Raw genomic sequence first — 14,296 nt, 5'->3', positions numbered from 1 at the left:
AGCGAGTCTTGAGATAACTACAACCTTCTGAGAAACTTTGAACCACGGTCACTTAGCTAAGCTGTGCCCAGATTTCTCATGCACACAAACTATGAGATAATCCATGTTTCTTGTTTTAAGCTGCCAAGTTTTGGGGGCATATTAGTTTTCTATGGCTACTGTAACAAGTTACCACAAACCTGATGGCCTAAAACAACTTCTGGAGGGCAGAAGTCTGAATTCAAGATGTCAGAAGGCCCTCCAAAGGCTCTAGAGGGCGATCAGTTCCTGGTTCCTTCCAGCTTCTCGTGGTTGCAGGTGTTGGTTGCCTTGTGGCACCATCCCTTCATTTGCTGCCTCCGCGGTCACACTGCCTCTTCCTTTTACTCTGTGTCTCTTCTTAAGACACTTGTCATTGGATTTAGGGCCCACTGTATACTCTAGGGTGATTTATCAAGATCTGTAACTTAATCACAACTGCAAAGATCCTTTTCTAAATAAGGTAGTATTTACAAATCCTGGGGATTAGGATGTTTTATAAATCTACTCTGGCTGCTATAGCAAAATACTACAGGTGGGGTGGCTCAAACAACATTACATTACTTTATTTTCTCACAGTTCTGGAGGCTAGAAGTCCAAGATCAAGGTTCTGATTGATTCAGTTTCTGGTAAGAACTTTCTTCCTGGCTTGCAGATGGTTGCCTTCTCACTGTGTCTTCACATGGCCTTTCCTTGGTACATGTATATATAGAGAGGTGAGAGATCTTTCTCTCTCCCTCTTTTTAAGAAAAAAAAAAACTATTTTAAAGTAATCTCTACACCCAATGTGGGGACTCGAACTCACAACCTTGAGACCAAAAGTCACATGCTCTACTGACTGAGCCAGCCAGGTGCTGCTCTCCCTCTTCTTATAAGGCCACCAATCCTATGGGATTAGACCCATAAAAGATATGACCTCTTTTAACTTTAAATACCTTTTAAAGGCCCTATCTCCAAATATAGTCACATTAAGGGTTAGGGTTTCAACATTTGAGTTTGGGGGACACAATTAAGTCCATAATAGACATGGAAATATATTTTTGAAGGTCACCATTCAACCCATCACATGGGGTCATTTGTTACATGGCAATAGATAATTAACACTCTATTGCAATAATTTGCTCATCTGTCTCCTTGACTGACCTTGAGGACAAGAATGGTCTCTTGTTCACTTTTGAATCCTCTAGGTCCTAGCACAGTTTCTGGCTCAAAACTTTGTCAAAAAGAATATGTACTTTGTTGAGAAGATATTTGCAAATGACATATCAGATAAATGGCTAGTATCCAAAATCTCTAAAGATCTTATCAAACTCAACACCCAAAGAACAAATAATCCAATTGAGAAGTGGGCAGAAGACATGAACAGACATTTCTGCAAAGAAGACATCCAAGTGGCCAACAGACACATGAAAAAGTGCTCAATATCACTCAGCATCAGGGAAATACAAATCAAAACCCAGTGAGATACCACCTCACACCAGTCAGAAGGGCTAAAATTAACAAGTCAGGAAAGAACAGACGTTGGCGAGGATGTGGAGAAAGGGGAAACTTCCTACACTGTTGGTGGGAATGCAAGCTGATGCAGCCACTCTGGAAAACAGTATGGAGGTTCCTCAAAAAGCTGAAAATAGAGCTGGGTCATAACCCAGCAATTGCACTACTGGGTATTTACCCCAAAGATACAAATGTAGTAATCCAAAGGGGCACCTGCACCCCAATGTGTATAGCAGCAGCAATGTCCACAAAAGTCAAATTTTGGAAAGAGCCCAGATGTCCATTGACAGATGAATGGATAAAGAAGATGTGGTATATGTATATAATGGAATATTATGCAGCCATCAAAAATGAAATCTTGCCACTTTCAACAACATGGGTGGAACTAGAGGGTATTGTGCTAAGCGAAATAAGTCAATCAGAGAAAGACAATTATCATATGATATCACTGATATGTGGAATTTGAGAAACAAGGCAGAGAATCATAGGGGAAGAAAGGAAAAAATGAAACAAGACAAAACCAGAGAGGTAGACAAACCATAACAGACTCTTAACTATAGGAAATAAACTGAGGGTTGCTGGAGGGAATGGGGGTGGGAGGATGGGGTGGCTGGGTGATGGACATTGGAGAGGGTATGTGCTGTGGTGAGCGCTGTGTATTATGTAAGACTGATGAATCACAGTTGTACCCCTGAAACAAATAATACATTATATGTTAATAAAGGGCACATGAAAAAAAAAAGAATACTTTGTTGACATTTTAAAAATAAACAGGATAATATTTAATGATATGGAAGATATACATGATATATTTTTCTCTGGGAGAAGCACTTTTCAAACTTTTGTGTTACTGTTGTAAAAATGTATAGACTAAAAGAAAATATATCAAAATATTATTTTTCCTTTCATTGTCTTCATTACGTACTATTGCTATAATGTATTTAAGATATGTTGAATAAATTTTTTTGCTTATTTATTTTACATACTTATATATATAATTCTGTATCTTTTGTCTGCAGAAGTTTAACGAGAACTCGTCCATGTTAATACCTACTTTTTTCAAACACTACTTCATAATGCTACATTGAACAATAAACCATTGTTTTCTAAACTATTCTGCTATGGAAATAATTTTTTGCACTCAGTCACACTGCTTCCGAGTATAGAAAACATCTTCTGAACTTACCTCCTTCACCATTAGCCAGTTGCTGGACACTGGTGCTAAATAAATCCTTGCAGGTTGGTAGATTGTTATTGCTAATATATGCAAGGATGAACGATTTTTTCTTCTGCGGTATTCTCTGCGCGCTCACAGTCTCAAGTGCCGTGCAGCCGTCTGTGAGAGGCTATCTTAAGGGAAACGTCTTGGACTCTTTGAGAGAGTAAGGGGTCATGTAAATTTAAAATAATACAGGTTTCAGATCCCTGAGATCGTTTAATTTTTTAATAGAAGAAAGAGATTACTTCCTTTCCTTCCTTTCTCAAGGCTAGTGATAGCTTCTTTATAAATACTTTTCAACCTGTACTGTGGTGAAGGCAAACTCCTACGGACTCCAAGAGCAAAATGCTTTCTCCTTCTTGGGACATTCGCGAGTAGTCACACGCATCACACCGCTCTCGAGGGCAGCCGCTCGCACGGGACTGCGTACACTCGGTTTGCGCAGGCGCACCCCCCCTCGGCGCGCGGCGGAGGCGTGCTCTTTCAAGTGCGCTTGCGCATACGCTGCGCGGGAAACGGGGCTGTGGCTGTGTGGTACAAACGTGCGGAGACATGGCTGTGAGGGACGCGGCGGCAGGCCCTCCCGGACTCGGGAGGGACGAGGAGACGGCGCTGTTCTTCAAGAGGGCCCATTACCGGCATGACCCGTGCTGGCTGATGCCCGTGCCCCCACGCCTCTGCCTGGCCTGCATGCTGGAGCTGCTGCCGGAGCCCCGCGTATCGGTGCGAACGGGCCCTGGCATTTCCCTCACCAAGCTGGGCCTTCCCTCGCCAGACCAACTCCCTCGAACCGGATGCACCTTCCCTAAACCGGGGCCATCTGCTTCGTTAAATCTACCCCCTAAACAGGCCTGCTCTGTCACCTGGCTGGAGCTACCTTTGCTGTACTGTCTCAGCCTCAGTTTACCCCGCAGGCCGTCCTGCTCTGAGCAGAGTACCTCTTCCAGACTAGCCCCTGCGCCTGGCTCTGGGTCTCACGGGGCCTACTCCTGTCCGCACTAAGCCCCCCGCCCTTCCAGGACTCGCTGGCACGCATGCCCGCCTTCCCTTCTCTGTAGCTGCCCTGCCGTTTGTTGCCCTCGTCATTTCTCCAGGATTTAGCCTTGGCTCGGCCCACGGGCCGGGTGCACACACAGTGGAGGCTCCTCATTCCCTTCAGATTTCTTAGGGTGTAAATGTGGAGGAGGGGGCTGCCTTGGTCTCTGTGACGGCAGGGGTGACAGGCAGAAGTCACAACCAGGCAGAGTGGGGTGAAGGGGAAGACCTTTCTAATAAGCAGAGCTGGCTGAAAAATGGGCAGCCTTTTCCCTCACTGCCTACCCACCTTCGTAGTGAGTTTTTTGTCCATGGAGGCATCCAAGAAAAGTTTGGGAGATCACTTTTCTCCAAATTCATGAGAGGGGAATTCATGCCCTGGAGGGAGGTGGGGGAGGGCTAGATCACTGGTTCTAAAGTTTTTTGGGTTTTTTTGTTTTTTATTCTTAGAATGCCTTTACACTTTTAAAATGTGTTGAAGACCCCAGAGAGCTTTTGCTTGTGTGGGTTGTATCCACTGATATTTATTGTATTAGAAGTAACAACAAATTTAAAATACTAATATAAAAATAATAGTAAGTCTATTACATATTAGCATAATTGGTTTTATTGCGGCAAAATACACATGGCATAAAATCTGCCATTTTAAGTGTACAGTTCTGTGGCATAAGTAATTTAAGTAAAAATAATATTTTCCAAAACAAAAAGATAGTGAAAGGAATGGCTTTGTGTAACATTTTTGCAAGTCTCTTTAATGTCTTGCTTAATAGAAGATAGCTGGATTCTCATATATTTCTGCATTTAATCTGTTGTATATTACTTGTCATGTAATCTTTGAAAAATTTCACTGTGCATTTATTTGTGAGAGAATAAGACTGAAAAGAACAAATTGTATCTTAGTATTATATGAAAATAATTTCGGTCTTTTGGATTCTCTGTAAGGGTTTTGGGCACCCTCTGGGGTTCCTAGGCTACCATCTGAGAACTGCTGGCTAGCTGATAATATTTGAGATTTCACTGAGGCCAGAAGTTCTGAGGCTGCCATTCCTGGGTAGTAAGTCAGAGATAAAGAGATAAATAAGACAGTTACATGAAAGAGAAAATGAGAAGGCTAAAAATTACTGGGAATTTAGTAGATAGATATATTTGCGGTCAAGTGCTGATGAGATAAGAAGGGAAATTGAGAAAAAGCTTTTTAGAGGAGAAAGCATTTAAATTAGGCTTGAGAAGATGAGTGACATTTGGACCAGAGGAGATGGGGAGCTTATCCCAGGAGGTAGGTGTTAGCAAGGATGAGTTTGGGGAGGTAATCAGAGTGTTCGAAAGGAAGTTGAGGGAAGTGAGATTGAAAAGCCAGGTTAAGATGAGTTCCTCCAAGAGTTTGAATCCAAGCTAGAGTTTGGACTTAATCCAACAGGTGAAAGAGAGTCATTGAGATTTTTTGAGTAACTCATTTGGATCATGGGCTTAATGTATTATGTAGGAGGAAGTGGTGAAGGAATACATGAAATTTGCAAAAGCTCAGGTTAGAGGCAACAAGAGAGCACCTTCACTTTTTATTGAATGGACTTTTTTTTAGCTTCACCTCTCACCAATTGAAAGGGTGATGTAGTTAATTGTACCCATGTTCCTGCCCTATCCTCTGTGAGCACCCCCCATTTTTTTTTTTTTACCTAACTTTTGCTACTGTCTTGAGCACTTTACACAGCTACTACCCAGCTCCCTGACAGGGAGGTGAATCGACTGTGAAGATTTATGTCCATGTTGAACAGAAGGATGCATTTCTTTACCAATCTCTTTGAGGCTCATGCAGGGTCTCCAGAATAGCTCTCCTGGACTGTTGAAGTGGAAAGGGTGCTGACCTTAGAAAAGACCTGGTTGGAGACAGATTTGAGTCCTTGGGAATATCTCTGGGCCTCTGTTTTCTCATCTGTAAAATGGTGACAATAATACTTATTTTTTTCTTGCTTCACCAACTTGTTAGGCTTACATGAGCTAGTAGACAAAAGAGTAATTTGTGAATACTAAAGTGCTCTGTAAACACAGGGTAGTAGGAACCTTAGCTCATGTATAATCCTCTGTATGAACACATGGATTCCTGTGTGTAAATGATGCCCTTTTCCATACTCCCTTCAGGGATTATGACCTTAACATAGTTTAGATGAGCCCTCCGGTATCATCTTGTAATTATATTTAGAAATTACAATTGTTTGGGTTCAGAATGGCTGAGACTTGGTTGCTATTGAATATTTTTTTCATCTGCCCCAAGTTGGTGCGCAAGAAGCATGTGCTGTCCTGCTTCCACGATGCTCTCTTGAGGCATGCCTCCCTGGTCATGCAGCTGGTGGCTCAGGATCAGAGAATCTGTATCCACTTCATAAGCATGCTTTTCGGTGAGATTAAAAGGGAAACTTGGCATGAATTTTGAACGTATAGCATGTATATTTGTTTTTGAGTTTGCAGAAATGGTCTTGGAAAGACAATTTAGGTTTTTTCCATGTAACATTTTAACTTATTAGTAAATTGTTTTGTCATATGAGGAAATGATCCCTTTTCTAAGACATATGATGCATTGGATGGTAACTGGCTTTGCTACAGCTAAGAGGTTAGTCAAAGGGCGAATATGAATATGGGAAATGTGTGATCTTTCAAAGAGTCCTTTCTGGCCTTTGAACAGGATCAGAATGTCCAGACTAGACTCCATTGACCTGATGTGACCCTGACTGAGTTACTTTCCCTCTCCTGTGCCTGAGATGGATTAAAAGGTCCCTTCTTTTAATATAATTATAGTGTCCTATGGAAAGAGCCCTTTCAGGGAGGAGGGGAGCTAACTCATATTGGGTACTTTTCTCTGCTAGAGGCTTTTCAGGCTTTTAACTGCGAAGACAGTTCTTTAAGGGAGAGAGGATGGTCCCCAAGGCTGAGGGAAGTCATAGTTAACAACTGGCAGAACTGGAATTTTACCCCAGGTCTATTACAGACTCCAGAGCACTCAGTTTTTATGCTGTGCCACACTGACTGTTTTTATCCTTTTAAAGCCAGAGTGGGTCACTGAAAGTCTAGGTGTTTGGTGTTGAGGATAGCATTTATCTGGGACATTGCTTAAAGCTGCTATTAGTCTAGAATTTATAGCGTGCCTTTGTGGGTTTGTTTCTCTTTTAACTATTAACCATCCCCCTCTCTTCTCCCTCTGCTCCAAGGGCTGTTATGCAATGTGGAAGATGGGAGTGTAACAGACCTCTGTATTGAAGGTAAGGTGAAACTGTGTGTACCTAGTATGCGAAGCTGAGGATATTAGCCTGAATTGTAGCTCTGGTTATTTGAGACCTTGATGAAGTAAATGTTTCATTTTGGAGACAGATCAAGAAAGCTCAGTTGTCAATCACTAAGTCTGCACTTCTTTCTCAGGCACCTACTCCATGCCAAGACTGTATCAGACACTAGGGATACATAGATGGGTAAGACATGGTTCCTGCCCTCTGACAGTTTACAGTTTGGAGGAGAGATTGGCTGGCAAATAGTGAGAGCTGATGAACACTGTTAGAAAGGCATGTACAAACTCTGTTTTCATTCCATCCACATTGGTTGGTTGGAAGCTGTCAGCACATAGATGATGGTAAAAGCTGTGGAAATGTGTCATCTTACCTATAAAGGGCTCAAGAAGTGGGGTGCCTGGCTGGCTCAGTCAGAAGAGCATATGACTCTTGATCTTGGGGTCATGAGTTCTAGCCCCATGTTGGGTGTAGAGATTACTAAAATAAACAAATAAACTTTAAAGGGCTCAAGGAGAAAGAAGACAGGAGCATTGGGATAGGAGAATCCTTACAGAAAGAACAAGAATTGTACCAGTTAGGCTCTAGCCAGGAAACAGAAACCACACAAGTTATTTAAACAGGAAAAAACTTTAATGTAAAGAATTATTAACTGGGTAACTGAAGGCAAAAAGAGAACACCAAGTTTTCACAGGGGTAGCAGTTTGAGAAAGTAGCTCCTACTGTTAGGGCTGAGGAAACAAAAGGAGGTTAGAATTACTAAAACGTAAGTTTTCTCTGAGGAAAGGATGCTGCTTATCTGCTCATGTGACCATCCAGCCACACAGTTAGCAGCTGTAACAGATCATGAGTTAATATGATCTGTATATCCCTCTGACCATCTCTCAGTCTAGATCATGTGGACAAACAAATATACCACTTGAAGTTCTGACCACTGGCAGGAATGGGGAGATTTCCCTTCACCATTCAGCCGCTCTTGAGTGGGGCTATAATCCTAAAACCATCCACTTCTAGTTGGTGCCAGCATAACTTGCAAACCTTCATCAGACCCCAAGAATTTACTGAGGTGGTAAGCACTAGATAGAGACTGCAAAGCCAGAGAGAGAAAAAGGACTTGCTCCTTCCTCACTGTTTCCTGTTTGCTGCCTGCCTTCTTTGTATTTCTATTATCCTAGAATGCTTCTTTACCTTGGAAGTGGCAGAGACTTTCTGCAGCAGCAGCTAAATCTAATTTGTAGCTTTTTCCAGACTTGCAGAGCCAGCCTCTTCTTCACTGCGCCTCTAACATACCATCAGAAGCATCACAAATGATTGTATAGAAGGACAGGTTTGGGGTTGAGAGATAATATTATAGGCAATTACTGGCATGGGAACTCACCCATAATTCTATTTTCTAGTATATGAAAGAGCAAATTGTGAGGAGGAAAAAAAGAGATAATATAAAATAGTAGTTTTCAACCTTAGCTTCACAACAGACTTACCTGGGTAACTTAAAAAATATCCAAATGCTTAGGCTCTTTCTCTAGAGATTCTGATTTAATTGGTCTAGAGTGGAAGTTGGGCATTAGTATTTTTTTTAACTTCCTAGGTGATTCTAATGTGCAGCCTAATTGTGAACCACTAATACAAAAGAATGAAGAAGCCAGAAATCCTTTGGCTTAGATATGTACACACAGTTTAACTGGGGAGATAGAAAAGACTATACTGGTAAGACAAGCAAATGACTTTGAGTAGAAAGGCTATGAAAGGTGAAGTGTGAGCCAGGGGTTGTCTTCTGGTTAGTAATGCTACTGTGTCTGCTCAGTCCTTATCCAGCTTACAACTCAGCTGAAGTTAGAGCAGATCATTCATTGCCTGCTGGATGAATGCCACAAAGAGGTCAGTAAATAGCTGTGGGTTCTTGAGTACCCCTCAGAATCCTCAGATGACAGAGCTGGGCCCACCCCTCTTTGGATAGATAAATGGGAAGATTGAAATACAGAGAGAAAGGGACCTGCGTGAGGTCACTGAGTCAGTGGCAGAGCCAGAGCTAACTAAGGCTTGGGTCTTCTGATCCTGCTCTGCTACTGTTTGTAGCTTCCATCCTTCCCCTTTCAATCTTCCAAATGCTACCTGTGTGGTAAAGTCCCATCTTTCTGATATCATTCCATGGCTATTCTTTATGTTCTTCTAAGTACAACATGGATTTCCTTGATCAATTTATCAAGGAAATATGTTTACTATGTCTTGGCTTGGTCTTTTTATTTGGTTTGAATTGTATACAGTATTTTATACTGAAGTCATTTGCCTTTATCAGCATCTAAGGCAGGCACTGAGTGGGTATATTTCACCTGCCTTCCTCAAGATAGTCAAAGATACCAATTCAATAAGTAGCTTTTGCATTGTGTTTAGGATTTAGGAATAATATCAGAATCACTTTTTATTTTTTATTTTTTGCAAAAGGAAGACAGATGTTTATCTTAACACCAAGAGCACCATGTAATTATAAATTATACTAAATTATCATTTCATTATAATTACTCTGCATATGATTAATATATCAGGTTGAATTTATAATTATATATATCAATACTTATCATTATGATGGTGCCACTTAACCCTTTTGAGCACTTTCTATATGCTAGGCACTGTATTGGGTAGTTTATGCACAGTATCTCATTTAGTTCTAACAACACTGTGAAGTTGATACTATTATTATTTCCCACCAGAAGAATTAAGAATCTTAAGATGCTATAGCTAGTCACTAGAAAAGGGAAATATATGCTATTGACTCTCCCTATAAACCATCAAACATAGGGCCTGGCAAATAGTGTTCAATAATGGCTATGAGAATGATAATAATACTTTTTTTTTTTGCACTGAGCCAGAATTCTGTCTTTATGATGTTCCCAACTTTCACCCTCCAGTGTCTGGCTCTATAGAAGACAAAATATGCTGATTTTAATTCAGTTTAACAGTCACGTACTGAGCTAGGTACTGAGCACTCTGAGAGGAATCTGACTCAGAGCCTTTCCCCAGGGTCTTCCCAGTCCAACAGGGGAGATAGACACTTAGTTAAAGAGGCTGATTACTGATTGTGTTGAGAGAGACATACAATATAGGCTTTGGTCTGGATAGAGAAAGATACATTTTGGTGGGAGATCTGTCCTGATCCTCATTATAGAGCAGAGTGTGTTTACTTTCTATAGCTGTGTGACATGCCTTCCATGAGAGGCAGCCTGGCCACCCTGACCTTTCTTGGCAAGTTGGTGGATGCCATCCCTCCCCTGGCAGACAAGCTTGTAATGGAGCACAGTGAGTGACCTCTGGGGAAGAGCTGCCACTGCCCTTTTACCTGCTTTGATCACACTTCCATCTGGGTGGTCTGTTCGCTATATACACCGGGGAAGTCTTTACTTTCCTTCTGTAGGTTTTAGTTTTCCCATCTGCAAAATGTGCTCTATGTTGGCCAAGTTGAAAAAAGTATTTCTTGACTTTGGTCTTGAGCTATTTCGATTCACTATGTTAACACAAGCTAATTAAATACCTACTTTTGAACCTTCCTTTGGGTGAAAGGAGGAATTCATTCTGGAATATGGAAGTACTTTTTTCTATCAGTAAAATGCAAATAAATATCTCACAGAGTATTTACCCCAGGGTAAATCACTGAACTTCTCTAAGCCTTGGTTTTCCCTTCTGGTTAAGTGCCCAGAAATAATTTATTATGGGGGATTATAGGGGATTACCATTACTACCCAACTGGGCACAATAATTTAGAGTTTCTTACAGCTGTTGACATTGTGAGGTTTCCCCGACCCCTTGGTTGTTTTATGGACAGGTGACCTGATGGAGCATTTGTTGAGAGGTTTAGTGTACCCCAATGAGGGGGTGCAAGCTTCTGTCTGTTACCTCTACGGGAAGCTGTACTCCTCACCAGTGGCCGCTGAGACACTTTCAGGCCATTTCCGGGAGAAGCTGTGTCCTCTCTTCCTTTCCACCCTGGATGGTGCCCAGACAAAGGAGCTACAGATCAACTGTTTGGGTAAGATGTAGGACTGGAGAGAAAAGAGAGAAAGCTTTTGAGGTTTCGCTTGAGGACTTGAGATGTTGGCTCTCTGGTGGTGGGGAAGTTTGCTGCTTTGCAAAGGGTAGAGGTCATGGGTTTGGGAGATAAGATGCACAGACTGACAGATGCCTAGAGTTGGTGCGGCATCTTAAGAATGTTGCCTTTGGGCTCGTGGGTGGCTCAGGTGATTAACCATCTGCCTTCTGCTCAGGTCGTGATCTCAGGGTCCTGGAATTGGCCCCACGTTGGCTCCCTGCTCGGCGGGGAGTCTGCTTCTTCCGCTCCCTCTATCCCACCCCCCACTCATTCTCTCTCGCTCACTCTCTCTCAAATGCATAAATAAAATCTTTTTTAAAAAAGAATGTTGCCTTTGGAAGGAAAAGAAAAAAAGAAAGGGCACAACAGTTTTCTGCCTCTGGTTTTTATTGCCTGTCCTTGTGTATCCTGTTTTGCTGCCAAGTTAATCTTCACACTGCACAGCTTGTGTTCTCTCGGTTTCCTATTTGAAAAATCATCTATGGTCCCTCTGGCCTCCAGGGCGATGTGCAGGTGTTTTTATTTGTTATTTGAGGCTCCTTAGGAACCCCAGTGTACCCTTCCAGCCTCATCTGCTGCTTCCTTACATAGGTACACAAGATCTATCAAGTGCTTCTGAATAGGGAGCTTTCTCATTTTTGACAGAGCACATGGGCACTATGATTGGTGACTGGATGAGGGACTGTTCCAAAGCAGGAGCTACAGAGAAAAGCATAGTCTCAGTGACAACAGTTTCTTTTCACAGTTTAGGCCAAGAGCTCTGTTATGAACAGTCCAGTCACGCATCGTGAGTGTTCATTTTGGGCCAGGCCCTGTGCCAGGCTCTGGGGTCATAAAGATGATCAAACCCAAGCTCTACTCTGAAAGAGCTCGTAACCTGTATGGAAAACAGATGTGGACAATTAGAGCCTGGTGTGATAAGTGTTGTCATGGCGGTTGCACAAAAAAGTGTGGGATTCTGGTCAACATTGTATTAGAGATCTTTGCCAGAACAATGAGGCCAGAAAAAGAAATAAAAGGCATCAAAATTATGAAGGAAGAAGTCAAACTGTCTCTGCAGATGCCATCATTTTATATGTAGAAAACCCTAAAACTTCACCAAAAAACTGTTAAAATTAATAAATGAATTTAGTAAAGTTACAGGATATAAAATCAGTTGTTTTTCTATATACTAACAGTGAATTATCTGAAAAAGAAATTAAAACAATCCCATTTATAACAGCATTAAAAATAACAAAGTACTGGGGGCATCTCGGTGGCTCAGTAGGTTAAGCGGCTGACTTTGGCTAAGGTCATGATCTTGGGGTCCTAGGATTGAGCCCCACTACAGGATCTGCACTCAGTGGGGAGTCTGCTTCTCCCTCTCCCTCTGCCCGCTTCCTTTTTTTTTTTTTTTTTTTTAAGATTTTATTTATTCATTTGACAGAGAGAGGGACAGCCAGCGAGAGAGAGAACACAAGCAGGGGGAGTGGGAGAGGAAGAAGCAGGCTCCCAGCAGAGGAGCCCGATGCGGGGCCGGATCCCAGAACGCCAGGATCACGCCTTGAGCCGAAGGCAGACGCTTAATGACTGATCCGCCCAGGCGCCCCCCTCTGCCCGCTTCCAACCTGCTCATGCTCTCTCAAATAAATAAAATCTTTAAAAAACCCAACCCCACAAAATACTTAGGAACGTCTAAGGAGACATGAAGAAGTTTCCAGAGGATGTCCAAGGGGCTACCTTGGGTATACTCTGGTGCCTATACTCCTCTTGCCTCATCTCCCAACCCTTTCATTTTCTAGGTTTACTGAGGCAGCTGCTGAAGTATGACCTCTTTGTGTCCGTGATCATGAACAAGTCTGCACTGGCAGAAAGTACTGAGGGTGTTGAGGGGCCACTAGGAAAGACCTCATTGCCTTTGGTGCTCAAAAAGGTGATTGTCTTGTGATTCCTGGTCTCTAGGTTCAATAACAAGGGAACCCAAATGACTTCTGGCCCTTGTATCACTCCTGTCTAAGATTTCCAAGGTGTTTTCTTACTCATCCAAACAATATGCTGTTAGAGTACTGAAAGTACAGTTGATCCTTAAACAACTCAGGGGTTGGGGCACTGACCTCTCACCCGTGCAGTTGAAAATCCACTTATAACTTTCAACTCCCCCAAAACTTAACTACTAATACCCTGCTTTTGACCAGAACCCTTACTGGTAACAAACATTTCATTACCACACAGTGTGTATGTTATATGTATTATATACTTTATTCTTACAATAAAGTCAGCTAGCGGAAAGAAAACGTTATTAAGAAATTCATAAGGAGGAGAAAATATTTGTAGTACTGTACTGTATTTATTGAAAAAAATCCATGTGTAAATGGGCCTGTGCAGCTCAAACCAATATTGCTCAGGGGTCAACTGTAGGTTTTATTTCAGTTGTGAATCCTTATATACACCTCTTCTCCTTAACATCTGGGCTGGCTGATAATGCAGAATACAGGCAGCAACAGAAACAAAGCTATCTCAGTTGTTTTAGGGATAAAACTCAAGCTTCTTAGCTTGGTATCTAGAGCCCTCTTTCTCTGGATCCTGCTTATCCCTTCAGCCTTATTAATCTGTCTCTTCCACCCCACAACCTAGTGCTCCAGCCATATGTAACTTCCCCCTGGCCTTGCATGTGCTAGGACACCCTGTCTCTGTGCCTGTGCAGATGCTCTTCCCCTTTGCCTTTAAAGCCTTTCCCCGCTCCTTTGTCTATTGATCCTTCAAGGCCTATAGGGGTCCCTTGTCCTCTTGGTTCCTTTACATAGAATGTGCCTTATGTCACAGTGCTTACTTCACCATATTGTGTACTGGGAGTTTCTTTGGGGCAGGACCTGAGTTTGGCTGTATTTCTCTGCAGTGCTCAGCACAGGGCTTGGCAGAGCTACTCATCCTCATCTGATACTGGGGATATCATTGATTGACCAGATTGTGGGACTCCTTCTGCAGGAAGGAGGGGGAGCCCTGATCAGAAGTGGCGAAGGGCAGTTGGGGATGAATAAAGAGGTATTAAAAAGCCAGTGTAAGCTGCTCCTCCTTGTTTCCCTGGGATGCCTCTAGAAAGATCCATTCAGGGCCTGTGAACTCTGAAGAGCAAGTCCTGTGTCTCTGAACCAGAAAATCTCATATTGGGTTCTTTTCTGTGCTCATTTTGTTGCTGCC

At 42.4% G+C, this 14,296-nt stretch overlaps 1 protein-coding gene across 1 annotated transcript in view; it reads left to right on the top strand.

Moving 5' to 3' along the window:
• The first annotated feature begins 3,283 nt into the window (after positions 1–3,283).
• MEI1 (meiotic double-stranded break formation protein 1) overlaps positions 3,284–14,296 on the top strand; it is a 71,170-nt gene continuing 60,157 nt past the window's right edge. Inside the window, exons 1-7 of the mRNA XM_045780049.2 lie at positions 3,284–3,454; positions 6,036–6,159; positions 6,967–7,017; positions 8,843–8,916; positions 10,227–10,332; positions 10,856–11,059; positions 12,901–13,031. Coding sequence (XP_045636005.1) covers positions 3,284–3,454; positions 6,036–6,159; positions 6,967–7,017; positions 8,843–8,916; positions 10,227–10,332; positions 10,856–11,059; positions 12,901–13,031 — 861 coding nt within the window. The remainder of the gene's footprint in view (positions 3,455–6,035; positions 6,160–6,966; positions 7,018–8,842; positions 8,917–10,226; positions 10,333–10,855; positions 11,060–12,900; positions 13,032–14,296) is intronic.

The sequence above is a fragment of the Ursus americanus genome, chromosome 17, assembly GCF_024610735.1.
Source record: "Ursus americanus isolate L20-20 chromosome 17, mUrsAme1.1.p, whole genome shotgun sequence".
NCBI classification, from domain to species: domain Eukaryota; kingdom Metazoa; phylum Chordata; class Mammalia; order Carnivora; family Ursidae; genus Ursus; species Ursus americanus.
The sequence above is the reverse complement of the archived record's forward strand: the minus strand, read 5'-3'. Positions and strand labels throughout refer to the sequence as shown.